Source organism: Nannospalax galili, unplaced genomic scaffold, assembly GCF_000622305.1.
Source record: "Nannospalax galili isolate Female #2095 unplaced genomic scaffold, S.galili_v1.0 scaffold264, whole genome shotgun sequence".
NCBI lineage: Eukaryota > Metazoa > Chordata > Mammalia > Rodentia > Spalacidae > Nannospalax > Nannospalax galili.
This window is the reverse complement of record NW_008352391.1, coordinates 3,194,171-3,208,330: the sequence shown is the minus strand read 5'-3', so window position 1 is coordinate 3,208,330 and position 14,160 is coordinate 3,194,171. Positions and strand designations below refer to the sequence as shown.

The 14,160-nt window shown below is 37.0% G+C and overlaps 1 protein-coding gene across 4 annotated transcripts in view; it reads right to left on the bottom strand.

The window, feature by feature from the left end:
• Positions 1-8,363: 8,363 nt before the first annotated feature.
• The window catches only part of Trpc4 (transient receptor potential cation channel subfamily C member 4), a 254,180-nt gene continuing 248,383 nt past the window's right edge, over positions 8,364-14,160 (bottom strand). For 2 of the 4 annotated variants that reach the window (XM_029554221.1, XM_029554222.1), the window contains 3 exons: positions 11,378-11,419; positions 11,170-11,259; positions 8,369-9,393 (listed from right to left, as the gene is read on the bottom strand). In XM_029554221.1, the coding sequence (XP_029410081.1) occupies positions 8,683-9,393; positions 11,170-11,259; positions 11,378-11,419 (843 nt within the window). In that variant the 3' untranslated portion in view covers positions 8,369-8,682. Of the gene's footprint in view, positions 9,394-11,169; positions 11,260-11,377; positions 11,420-14,160 lie in introns of all 4 variants that reach the window. The other 2 variants (XM_017802285.1, XM_008849366.2) reach the window with 2 other exon arrangements.

Sequence of the window (14,160 nt, the reverse complement as noted above, 5' to 3'; positions counted from 1 at the left end):
GGGAAAATTTGGTTCATGATTTCAGTCCATGGTCAGTTGGCTTTATTGTTTAGGGGCCTCTGGTGAGGCAGGACACTATGTCAGGGGCCATGCAGTAGAGGAAGCTGCTCCCCTCAAGAGGTACAAGAAACAGAGAGAAAGGGGCCTGGGTTCCACTGTCTCCTTCAGGAGATTTCCGTCAATAAACTGTGTTTTTTTTGTTTTTGTTTTTGTTTTTGTTTTAACTAGGTCCCACTTCCTAAAGGTTGCAATACTCCTTGCAGGCTAACCCCCAGTTCTTTCATAGCTGGGACTTCCAGAGACACCCAAGATTTAAGTTATAACAACTGAATTTGGAAATGCATAGTTTATTGTTTTTCTGGGTTTTTATCTCATTGGAGTGTTTATGTTTGTTTTGCTCTGTTTTGTTTTCCTTTCTTTCATCTTTACTGCTTCTCTGTGGTTCGGGAAGATGAAATAACAATCACTTGAGATTTTTCATCTTTTAACTTCAGTCTGATTGCAGTCTGGCAACTGGGTCAGTTTTAGCACCTTAGATGAATGATTCCCTTTCTTCTTGTCCTCCTGACTTCCTGCTCCCATATCTGCTTGTCAACATTCTTACTATTGCTTTTTCCACGTGTGATCCTATTCCCAAAGACAACTTTCCATCTATAAATCCACTTATATGCTACTTAAAGTACTTAGAAGAAAAGAAAGAATTCGAAGAATATGATGAAATATAAAACCTAAAAGCAAAATTTTTAGAGAAAAGGAGTAGAAATGCATCCAATTGAGGCTAAGCAGAGAGCTCAGTCTTTTCGAGAAGCATGGCTGGAAGTGGGAGCTGGCTCAACTAGCGCTTGCTGCTCAAGCCTGATGACCACAGTTTGATCCCCAGAATTCATTTTAAGGGTTTAAGGGTAAAAGGAAAGTACTAGAATAAACTCTACAAGTTGTTCTTTGACCTCCACCAACACCTGTACACCCACATCATACATACAAGTACAACAGCAATAATTTTCAAACTTTTTAAAGATTTATTTTGTTTTAATTTTATGCATATGTGTGTGTGTATAGATAGACAGATAGATAGATAGATGATAGATAGATAGATGATAGATAGATAGATAGATAGATAGATAGATAGGTAAACCACATACATGCAGATTTCTGCAGAAGCCAGCAGTGGGTGGCAGATCCCTCAGAGCTGGAGTTACCATTGGTTGTGAACCACCTTATATGGGTGCTGGGAACTGACCTTCAGTCCTCTGACAGAGAAGCAAGTGCTCTTAAGTACTGAGCCATCTCTCCAGCTCCAATAATAAATATTTTTAAAAGTATGACTGAAAATTAGACTTAATCAAGATTTTTAAAAAATCTTGCTTTGTGGAAGACCCTGTTTAGAGGATGAAAAGACAGGTTACAAACTGAAAGAAAATGTTTGGAGTCTGCAAACCCACATCACCACAACTACTATAATTCTGCAAAAATCAACATTAAAAAGCATATCTGGCGGGGTGTGGTGCTACACACCTTTAATCCTAGCACTCTGGAGGCAGAGGCAGGAATGTCTGTGAGATGCAGGCCAACCTGGACTACACTGTGAGTTCAATGCCAGCTGGGGATAAAGGGCAACCCTGTATCAAACAAATGAACAAAAAAGTAAACACATAAAAAGTCTAATTAAAATATACAGAAGCATTTCACCATGATCTATCCATACAGTAAACATGAGAACTGGTGTTTAAAGTCGTTTTGCATCAGGAGTACAAAAATTAAAATTGTAACTGGCTATCATCATGTAACTATCATAGTGGCTAAAATTAATCTTGACGATAACATTAGACACTGCAAAATGCAGGGCAACTTGAATTACTCACATGCTGTATGCAAAATGGTGTTGTATATTAGAAAACATGTCGGCCAACTTTTTTAATAAAATTAAGCATTCCAAGACATGTCTACAAATATCTAAGTATTTAGCTAGCATACTACCCAGCCATTCTAATCTTAGATGGTTACCCCAGAGAAATGTCCTATCCTTACAGAGCAGCCTGTCCATAAATGTCAGAACAGTGTAGTTAGCAACTGACCCCAAATGGAAAAGTTCTAGATCTCTTACAGGGGCTGAAGAGCCAAGCAAACTGTACTACATCTGAACCATGGAACGAAACTTGGCAACAAACAGTTGACACATTTAATAACCTGAATGAACTTCCAGAAAATTTTGTGGATTGAAACAGGAATCTCTGTAGGTTTGCATACTATGATTCCACTAATAGGATGCTGATAAAATTTTTGGTTTGGAATGAAAAAGTTAAAACAATAGAGAAGAAATTAGTGGTTATCAGGGGCTTAAAGAGAAAAGGGGTCAGGAACAGAAGACCAGTTTATGTGGTTATAAACGAACATTACGAGGGAATCTTGTGGGAAACAAATTAGGCCTCTTAACTGTGATTTTGGATTCATACTGTATCCATCTGACACAAAAGTATAGAAATCAACATACGCTTTTCTCTTAGTAAAACTGTGACAACTAAAAAGGGTAAGTAGATTATTTTCCTATCAAGACCCCGTGATTTTATATTAAGGTTTTGAAAGATGTCTCCCCAAGACAAAATAGATAAATGCTAGACAAAGCATTTCTGAATTATTTATTTCAACTGCACATGGCTATATATTTATCTCAAGTTTTAAAATGTTTAATTAGAGAATAAAGTGGAAGAAATACCTTGGATGGATATTTTATGGCAACTTAATTTTAATTTCACTTAATCATTTGGCATTTCTAACTTTAGAAAGATGACTTACCCTGGATACATATTTGGGAGGTAGAGGGGAATTTTCAGGCAGAAATTTCAAATATTGGCAGCTGAGGGACATGAAGTGGACTCCTTGCAGTGAGCTCACAGCAACTGTAAAGGGAAGCCTGCTTCCCCCTTCCCCTGAAACTTCTGGCAGTCTGGATGCGGAATGCTGAATCAGCCAAGATAGTTACTCCCTGGGAGCAAATTAAATCTCTCAGAGTGCCCTAAATGCACCCCAGTGTAAATCACTTCTTATTCCCAGAGCAAGAAAGCTAGTTCATTATTGGCAGGTACAGATAATCTTTAAGGAAAAAAAAATGTTTGAAACAATTGGACCTAAAGAGCAACACAGAATAAATCCCAATGATGACGGTCCCAGTTTAAAGAAAATGTAAATATAAAATTAGTGACGTATACTTTTAATCCCAGCACTTGGGAGGCAGAGGCAGGCAGATCTTTGTGAGATCAAGGCAATCCTGGTCTAATATTGAGTTCCAGTCCAGCTGGGGCTACAGGGAGACCCTGTCTCAAAATGAGCGAAAAAAAAAAAAAAAAAAAAAAAAAACTTAAAAAATTTGGGTATCATTCTTACACAAGGCCAGAAGAACAGTGCTTGAAGAGAAATGCAAAGTCTTAAGCAGCTAAAAGAGGCTGAGAATTGACACAGTTTAGTTTGAGAGAAAATGATGCTGGTAACATAAACAGAGGCCACGCAGGGAAGTCATCTATGGAGTTAACACTGATCACTGGGGATGGCAAACACTGCAGGACGGTAAACAAAGGACAGAAATGCCCACATTTGCTTTTCAGAAGTCCCTTGTGCCTCTCGCCTACTCCTCACCATGAAGAAGCTCTTCCTCAGCAGTCCTGAAAACAACATAGGAGTATATTTTGTAGGAAAAATAACTAGTGAAGAAAATTATTTGAAAGGATTCAAGTGGTCAAGTACTTTGGAAGTTTTCAGTGATATAGTTAGACAAAGAAGTTATTGTTATAGATAAAGGAAGACCCAATTCTTGGTAAAAATGAACCACAACCAATATATGTGTATATACAATGGACATATATTTGTGTATTAGTTCTTTCAAAAAGACAAAACAGAAATATGGAAAACTAAGAAACCACCAGCTAATCCATGAAGATCAGGAAGAGGTGACACATTTCAATTGAGCCACATCAATTTTTTTGAGTAGTTCAAATATATAAATTTTACTCAAGTAATTCAGATGAGGGAAATAGCCTGAACTGAGTAGATGGAACACAAATATTCTACCCTGCCTAGTAGAAAAGTATTGCTAGTTACAAATGCTATCCATATACATGGCTTTCAACTTTGTAACAGCCACACCTACAAAGTAAAAATCAATATAAAACTCATTCAATTAATATCTTAATTCAAGCAAAATATCATTTTAAAATGTTGCCAATAATATCTATCTCATTTTCACACTGTATCTTCCTTTGTAATTTGGCCAAGTGTTTTACAAACAGCCCAGATTAATTCACACCAGACTCATCTCATCCCAGGTACATAAAGCCCTGCTTCATTCAGCTCTGCAGTTCTGGAGGAAACCGAAGGTTTTAAACAGGTGAGTTTCATTGACACCTTCATTGTAGGCCCAGTGATGCATGGCCGTATCCAGCCCTGGTCTCACCGTCTCATTTGGTCCAGCCTTTATAACCCAGCTCCATCATATTCCACCTGAGAAATCTTCATACTGGGTACATTTTATTGACACCAGTGTGAACATAGGATTATGGCAAAAATCTACATTTGAAGTGAAATGTTTTAGAAAACATTAAGAAAACATCTTTTAAAAAAATCTACCAACACAATTTTGTATAGAAGTAAAAGATAAGTTGATATGACTCTTGCATTTCAACTGTGAAAAGCTTGGGCAACTCTAGGTATCTTCCACTTAAGGAGAGGGAAGTAAATAACAAAATTCCCCTATAGAAAATTTCACTTGTTAAAGCATACATCACCTGATATCTCTACCCAAATACCTAGGTAGAGAGTTGTGGATGGAGCTCTATGTTGTTGCTTTTTGATATTTTTGGGTTTAAACTTCAACTCTTCTACTCAGACACAGAACAACTACATAAATTTAGATATTTCACATAAATGAAAATAATAAAAATCCCCTGGTTTTTCATTTCCCTAGTCATTTAGGAGGAGAAATTACCTAACATGGTTGAATATTTAAGTGTAAATTTTAAATAAATAGCATGTGATGATACTGCCCAAACAAAATGCAATATAAAATATTGTGAAATCATTACAATGATATTTTGGAAGTTGAATCTAAGAAGACTGCCACAGAAGCACAATGCAAAATTCTGAGCTTACTAGTAAGTCTGTATTTTAACAGAACAAAAGAAATAAACATGAAGAAATCATTTTCAGAGTGATGAACTATCTTGAAGAGTGTGGTCCTTTTGAAGTTGGAGTCATTGTGAACATAGTCATAGAGACCACAGTGTATTGTTAGGCTAGTTTTGAAGTACACTGAGGGTGGAAGGCAGCCGTCTATACTGCTGTGAACACAAAGCACAGGGACTATGAACAGACTCACTCCAGCATTGGGGAAGGGTCATGAGACTGATGAATCTTTCGCTTGGCTAAATCACACAGCCGTTAGGGATTATTGCATGAAGGAGAATACATTTTATGGCATTATTGCTTATATTCCCTCCACATTTGCTAGAAAATTGACTTTGTTTCCATGAGAATAGTATTGTGTTATCCTTGACTTTTCATCAATTTCTTTTATTACGCCCCAAAAGTTATTCACAAAACGTTATGGTTTCCATTTTTGTGTTCGATCACTGATGTGTGTCAAGTTACTATTCATGTCAAGGCAAGAAAGTGATAATGTTTTTGCACTGTTTTAATTGCCAACCAGTAAACAAAATATATAATTTAAGAAAATTTGATATACATATAGGCAACTCACAAAGCAGATACATTTTCAGAATGCTAATCACTTTGAAAAATAATTCATCATTTTACAAAATAATTAACTGTCATTTTTAAATAGTTTTCCTATTGAAGCTAATATAGATTTATGTACACAGAGAGTTTCAGGAGTGCATTTATCCCATGTGGTGATTAGCTCTTTATAGTACACTTTTGGGGATTCTAAAACAGTTGTGATAAATGAAGTATTATAATTTAGCCTCAAGTCTCTTAAAACTCAACTGGATTTTCCATATTTTCCTCCATCAATTCAGGCAAAAAAAGTCACAAAAGTATGTTTTGTAAAATCAGGAGGGACTAGAACCTAAGAAATGCTATTAACTCAAACAGAGGGTGGTTTTAATCTTCCCTTAGTGTTAGGAACTTCTGCAGACAGCAATATATTTGAATGGTGGATTGACCTGAAATTAGTCACTTAGAGACCTTCAAAGCACACTTTCCTTTGTCATTAATCTTACTGTTGGTTTTGCTTTCTTATTCTACCTTCCTGTACATCGTAATTAATGCTGCATAATAATCAGTGTTTAAAACTATTTCCAGGACATTTGATACTAACAATATTCAATATTTCTTCCTCCTCATAAAAGCATCTGTCAGTGACACCTGGGGGCAGCAAGAACAATCATTTCTGGGACACTGAAACACAAGGTGTTACCTGTTTGACACAAAGACCTCTATTTTCAGTCACCATGTTTACTGGTAAAATATCAGCACACCTAACCCCGATACAAAAAGCTACTAGAGAAAAAAAGGTTTGTTGATTTTATTACTTTTGGTGGTATTTGAAGGACAGAGGGGATCTGAAATTCAGTTCTGAAGAAAATGAGTAATGGTGCTTTATAGGGTCATTGCTTCAAAAACATATACACAGGAGACAAGAGCAATCAGTAAAACAAACCCCAAGACTAAAGATAAACCTGCACTTCCCCTGTTGCTGAATAACTGGGTGTTTTGGTGGCATTGGCATTTACTCTGAGTCTCAGTATACTAGAGATAAAGGTGTGTTTGAAACAATACTTACATTTATCAGGCTTCTGCTTCTTTGAATGTATTCAGCCCACTCTTAAATGCCCAGGATAAAGCAGATTTAAGAGCAAGCAGGAACTCATTGTCCTGACTTTCTAATATTTTGGGTCCATAGCTCAGAACCCACACTGAAGGCTTTTTAGAATCTTCTAACTTCAATGATATAGTTTGGTCTAAGTAATCAAATGCAGTAATCTTTAGTTCTGTGCATGATTCTTGTTTACCAGAAGGTATGCATGCTTACAGAGTTACTCAAACTTACTGTCACAAAATATAGGATTTAGAATTGGCAATAGTAACCCTTTCAGGTGTAGATTTTTCCTAGTGTTTATGTTCTGGAGTGGGTGGTGGTGGTGGTAAAGGGCACGGCTCTGAAGGAGTCAGCACAGCTCTGACTAATGGGGGATGTTACCTTAGATTATTGTTTGACTCAGTTTCCTCATTGAAAATGGGTTAAGAACAGCAGCTATTTAAATGCCGTTACACATACGCCAGTTTGTTGCACATGTAGATCAGAGGCTGACATTATTACTGCTGCAGTTTCATATTTTTGATATATGGTAACTAGAAACTTGGCTTTATCATATTAATACAGTTTTTGTCAGTGCTAAATTATGTATTTTTTGTCGTCCATGAAGATAAGTTCTGAAATAAAATAGCTTCAACCCTTTTAATTGATTTGAAATAAATGCTCACAGCATGTGGTGAGACAATGCTCCAGGATGGGTTCACCACAGGGGCAGTTAGCTTAAATTCTAAGAAGTTGCCAATTCTATTTGTATAATAGGCATGAATACTTCCCTCTTAATAGCTTGCTGAATGAATGCAGTCTAAGGCAATTTCTCTTGTAAAGGACAGAAGAAATAGGAATTTTTAAATTTCCATAAGAAAAACTATATATGTGTGTATACTGATAAAATGAATGAATTTTAAGTAATTTTAGTTTTAAAGAAGTATATGTCCATCACTCAGGGAAAGAGGAAGGAACTGTTAGGTTTCTGTACCTCTTCTAAGTTGATGACAATATTGTACAATGGTTGTGAGTGCTAAAATGAACTTTGTTTGAATTAAAATTGTTAGCATGAGTTCATTTTCACAAGCATGAGTATGTTGCCTTGTTTAACTGTTCAAACATTTCAAATTTATTACCATTTTATTACTGAAAAACTTGTCCACATTTTGGAGATGTGGCTTTTAGTATGACAAAATGTCAGTATGAATCATAATTCATTATTTGTTAACACAATAATTTCTTTTACTTACTTAAAGAATGGCCTAAAAAATCTACAAACTGCACCTGACTTTCATGTTAATAGATGGTTGGAACATGGCCCCCATGAGAAGGGGGTTGCTTGCTTTAATTGTGTACTATAATTATTTACATGTTTGTAAGAAATAATCTAGTAATAGTCGTTTATTAAAGCCAGACTGTGGACTGTATGGAAGTCTGTAGTGAGTATTCATCTCTAGTGATTCCCCCCAACAAGTTATGAAAATGTCTAATGTCTAATATTCCAATATACACTTTTTGTATATAAAAATATCTATTGTAGGAGTCAACTACCACATGAAATAAATTGCATTTGTTTTAATTGAAAAAGATAGCTAAAAATTTTCTGTAGGTTTTTGCAACAGTACAAGAATACAAGGTGCTTTTATTTCGTAAGAGAAACAACTGTAAAATAAATTGTGAAAACAAAAGCAGGCTACAAAACAGAAAGATTCTTGGTTGCCTTTGCTCTTTTAAGCAAGTTACAGGTGATTATGCCACAATGGATAAACACGAGAAAGTGTAAGTTAGCATTTGCTAATGTGATTTTAAACATTTTCCTCACCAAGAGCACTATAGAAAATATGTATAGGTATGGGAAACTCCTCCTCCGAATATCACAATCTTGTGGTCACATAATCTTCGTGGGCAACTGTGTCCGTGAGGCTTAAATCATAGTCTATGCTCGAGTCCTCTTCCTGGGCATGCTTGTCCTTTGGTATGATGGGCACTGTGTCCTCGACCACCACCTTCTCTGACTGGAAGGAGCACACTCTCTTGCCTACCTGTAAACCCAAAGTGTCCGTATTCCTTTCTCTATGGTCTACTAACACACACTGTTCACTGAGACCAGGAATGCTCAGGTCACCCCGTGTAGCTAATCCTCGGGATTCCAGTTGAATATTTCTCTGAAGTGGTCCTGCCGCCTGTTGACGAGCAATTTCTTCTGAAACAGAGAAGATTTGGTTTGCATTTTGCTCAGCAGCGTTTTGTTTTGATCGTCTATGAAATAACCCGAAGTTTTTGATATCAGCCACAAAATTCACTTTTCTCTGCTTCTCCCTGTGCGGCTCCTGCACCATCAGGGCAGAGCCATTGCTTAAGTTATGTCTCTCGGAGGCAATTGCTGCTGACCTCGGGTGAATCAGAGTGGTTAAATCAAAAAGGCTGAAATTCTTTTTCTTGTCCTTGCTATTACCTTCGCTATCACTCTTTTCATCAGAGTCTGCTGAATTCGCAGCGTTGGCTGATTGTATTGTGGAGAGCTTGCTTCCTCTTAGCAATCCCAGAACTTCAAAGCGGAAACTAGAAATGTCTTGCTTTAGTTCCTGAACAAAATCCAAAATGACAAATTAGGTCATGCCTTAAGGAAGCATTGGAATTATCACTTCATAATTTCATGTTCAAGTCTGAAATGGTCCCACTCCTTTACAAGACCCTGGACTGTCCTGCCCTCTGAGTCTATTTAGAACTCCCAATCCTTTCTCTGGCCCTCAGTACCCTTTTGATGCCCAACAGTTTCCCTACTGGAGTTGTACAGTTTTAATATGATTAGTCTTCACTTCCAACTTGATTCAACAGAGATGCTGAAGGGATTAGTAAAGCTCTCTACTGGGCAGTAGCATTCCTGTGCTGCTGTATCCAGAGAGGAGCAGATCCTAGGGGCTCTAGCCTAATCAATGGATTAATCCCTTGATGGATTCATGATAGGCTGACTTTATTGGGATGCGGTGGAAGGTAGGAGGTGGGTCCTGGCTGGAGCCTATAAGCTCCAACCTGCCTGCTCCATCATGCTTCCTCTGCCATGATGGACACCTCCAAAACCACAAGCCCAAATAAATCTTTCCTCCTTTAAGTTGCTTTTCTTGGGTATTCTGTTACAACAATGAGTAAAGTGGGACACATAAAGAAATCGAAGGTTGATAGAAGGAATTATACTTCCCGTCACTGTATGATGGGCTTTGGAGTTTTCTGAGACTTTAAATATTTACTCTCCAAACACTAATCCACTGTGAAGTCACTTCACTTATTCAAATGGAAATGTTTTAATATTGTAAATTTTCTACCAGTAGAGATAGCCAAAGAAAGCGGACCCTGCCCTTCCAAGAATCTTCAATTGTTCAGTGCCTTGATGACCTATACAAAGTGCTGCACCTCTAAGTCCCAGCTCTGCTTCACAGGAGACTTGCTGATCCCACCCACCTCCTGTCTTATGTCTTTGGGCATCATCATTCTCAGCCATCTTGGCGATCTACTCCCTCCAAGATGTCTTCCATGGCAACCATTTAACTTTGTTGTTGGGATTTGGGGTTGTAAAAAATATTTTGGAACTTATTAATTTAGAATCTGTGCTGTAAGTTTGGCGATTCACCTACCTTTTCACTAAATGGCTGCTTATCTTTTCCCTCTGTCAAAAGAGCTGCTGCTTCCGTAAAAGTCTCTTAACACTTTCATTTACTTTGTTTTAGTTTGTAAAGTTGTATTGGCTTTAAAAGCACTCTCCCCAAATCTCTAGCCCGCCATGCAGAACAACAAAATCAATGTGTATTCAATTTTAAGCTGTAATTTTCTGATATGCTAGTTATTTGCTCTGACAGAACTTTAAAAATAGAAACTCAAGTACAAAAACTAAGTTTATAAGTTTTAATTAAATCAAACATTAAGTCCTTGCCACCCCAGTGCTGTGGAACACCTAGAAGGCTTTTGCTGTTGTTACTGGGTTGGCTATGAAATGCTTCAGAGTTAGAAATCAGCCTGGGATATGAAACAGCAAGGCTCACTTGGCAGAGCCGGGCTGGGATCCGAGAGTTGGAATACCATGAGGCAATACCATGAGTCGGAATACCTTGCTACTAAGTAAGTCCCCTTGACATTTTGGGTTAAGTATGTTTCAATATAGTTTATTTTGAGAAGAAATTTCTCCACTTGCTGTTGTTTTTCTTAAAAAAAAAAAAAATTCCACAGAAGTTTAATTTAAAAAACAGAAGGCAGAGCAAGTCTGCTAGAACACATGGCTGGGTTTCCAGCTCTGGCTTCAAATGTGCCATGGCTGGTTCCACACTGCAGACTCTTATCTCTGTGATGAAGATGACATGGTTACCGACCTTAAAGTTCTCTTCAGTCAGGCCCTCTTCGGTTTTGGCATCTCTGATCATGGCTGCCACATACCGCTTCACCAGGTTCCTCATAACTTCCTGAGGCATATTAGAACAACAATATTGATAGTCAGTGTATGAATTTTCTTTCTGTCCTGAGTTAGTTCTGTGTTATATTTTAATGGAAATTTCAAGATAGAACACAAGGATTACTTACTTGATACTGGTGATGTCTTCTCAAATTGTCAGCAGCACGCCTCTAAAAAGGGAAAAGACAGGTCCAGCTTGGTTATATAGGTATATTGTTATTATGAAAAATAATTACCACTTTTGTAAACAAGACTGTTCTTATTTCTCTTTTATCGCCAAAGTGGGAGGCAATGAACAATAGTCACACGCGAGTGTTTACATGAATCTAAATAGTGAACGAAAATGAAAAAGCTTGGGACACGTAGTGGAGAATAAATGGACAGTGGTAGAAATGTGGTCCTGGCATAGGATTCAGGTGATGGAGAATTAGCTAATTATACTTGATATACATCCCTAGTCCCTGGAAACACTACCAAACAGAGATAGGAAATACCAAGGAAAGACATGGCAAATGAAATTAAAATTTTTTCATAAAAATCAACACAGCAAAATTTAGAAAGCAGTTATGATATGCAATAGGAAACCTTACAGTGACTAATGTCCAACAATAATTTCAGCTGTATGTCCTTTGAGAGGGGATTCTTGCTTTAGTTAGATAAGTGGCTTCAATAAAATAAATGATTCAACTGCAGCGTCAGTTAAATTTACATACTTCTTTTGAGAATAGGGTCTCCCTCCAGCCCCAGCCGGCACAGGGCTCACTGTGTAGACCAGGCTGGACTCAATTTTACAGAAATCCACCTGCCTCTGCCTCCTAAATGCTGGGATTAAAGGCGTGTGCCACCACACTCAGCTCTCAATGTACAATTTTTAAAAAGACAAATGTGATGTTCAGCCACCCTTTTCCGTGAGAGTCTGAATTTGGAACCCAGGGCTTTTAGTAAGCTAAGCTCTTTATCATCAAGCTACATCTGTAGCCCCTATGCACCTCAGTTACCTCTTCAAAGAGATTAAGATGTTTTGTGAACAGAAGTGGGTGGGAACACTATCAGTTTTGTAGTACAGAATAGATAGATGATGGTGGATGATGACGAAGTTCAAAAGTCTATTATAAGCCAACTTAAATAGCAAATGAGATTAAAATTATATATTTTCATCTTTTAGAAGTATTCTAAAACATTAGCAAAAAGCTACCTATTATAAACCCATATTATACATTTTATTACACAGCAGTAATGATTCTTAAGGAAGAATATGGGCCCAAATCAATCTAGAATAAAAATATTTCTGTAATAAAGAAATTAATTTCATATATTTTGAGAAGCAAAAAGGATAATATTTCTTAGTTTCTAATAAGCCTTTGATCTTGTTCCTTTCTAAATAATTACAGGCTGATAAAATAGAATTTATAAAGAGTTGTGCATGGATGTGAAATGATATTTTAAATTTATATTTAAAAAGTCAAACATGTATCTTCACAGATGTAGGGAAATGGTGTTCCACAGGCTATAAGAGCTGCATTTCAAGATAAACAGTGACTTGTAGAGAAAGATGAGGCGATACTTTGATTCTTTTCTTTAATAAAAATGTTTATTTTTCTTTCATGTGTATGACTGTTTTGCTTGCATTTATATAGTGCACCACTGGTGCCAGTGGAGGCTAGCAGAAGGCATCAGACCCCTGGAACTGGAGGTTGTAAGGTGCCACGTAGGTGCAGGGAACTGAACCCATGTCATCTGCAAGAGTGGTACATGCCCTTGACCATTAAGCCATCTCTCTAGCCCCAGTGCTTTGATTCTTAAAGCCACTGATTATTTATACATCATCCATTGCTGCATGGGAATTTTATTTCCTCATGATTAGGCATTCGTTTAAAACCTAGGAAATTAGAAACAACATTAGGACTTCTTGAAAAGTGTAGCACAAAAATTTTATAGCTGTGCCACCAGATGGGGGTGTCTGACTCCTGTTGAGACAAAGCTCAGCTGAGCTCCAGGACAAAAAGTAGTTTGGGACGGAAGTATAGGCATTCCACATATCCGTGGAGTTACTTAAAATGAACAAAAATACTAAAATTATTTGTATACCAATTTCTTTAAAACTCACTAAAAATGTTAGTAAGAAAGCTAACTTGTAGGATTTAAGTACAGAAACTCTTAACTCAATATAAAACTAGTTTAATCATGTCAGTTCACTACCATGGGGGCTATTGCATTTTATTACCCTGTTCTAGAACTCCTTAAATTCAGTAACTCAGTAAATTCATTTTAAACAAAGAAGTTTGAGCTCATGGTGAACGTTAACTTTATTTAGCACAAAACAAAAATTAGAGTTGATAAAATCAGAGAATTATGAGTAGTAAGCAAAAATTATGATACATTTTAATATTAAAGTGGTCACAAATTGTTTCAGTAGATCTGTACTCAATATCCATAGTTTAAAATATTAATTCAAGTACAAAAAGAACTGAAGATTATAGTTTAAAGTAAACCACAATTTATTTTCCTTGTGGAAGTTTTAAAAGTTTGTCAGGAAGAGGAAATCATGAGAAAAACTTACTATGCTAACTTTCAGGGGTTAATTTTCACAGGTTAGGCTTACTGCTAACTTAACGTCATTAATTGTTTTCTGTCAACTGATTATTTTCTGCATATCTTTGGTGATACAAGTTTTTTGTACTCTTGTGGTAATATAAGATTTTGTAGTCTTGTGATATTATGTCAGCCATCTTAACCTCAACATCCTGGTTAGAAATGAAGTTAACCACCTTCTGAATGTCAACAGCAAAAGTCGGATGCAGTGCACTCACCGTGTGGTGGAGAGGAAGGCTTCGCCCCTTTGTCTTTTCCCTCTCTCCTACCCCAGCACCTCAGCTAGAGCCTTGTTTTAGTCACCTGTTAATCTGCCTAC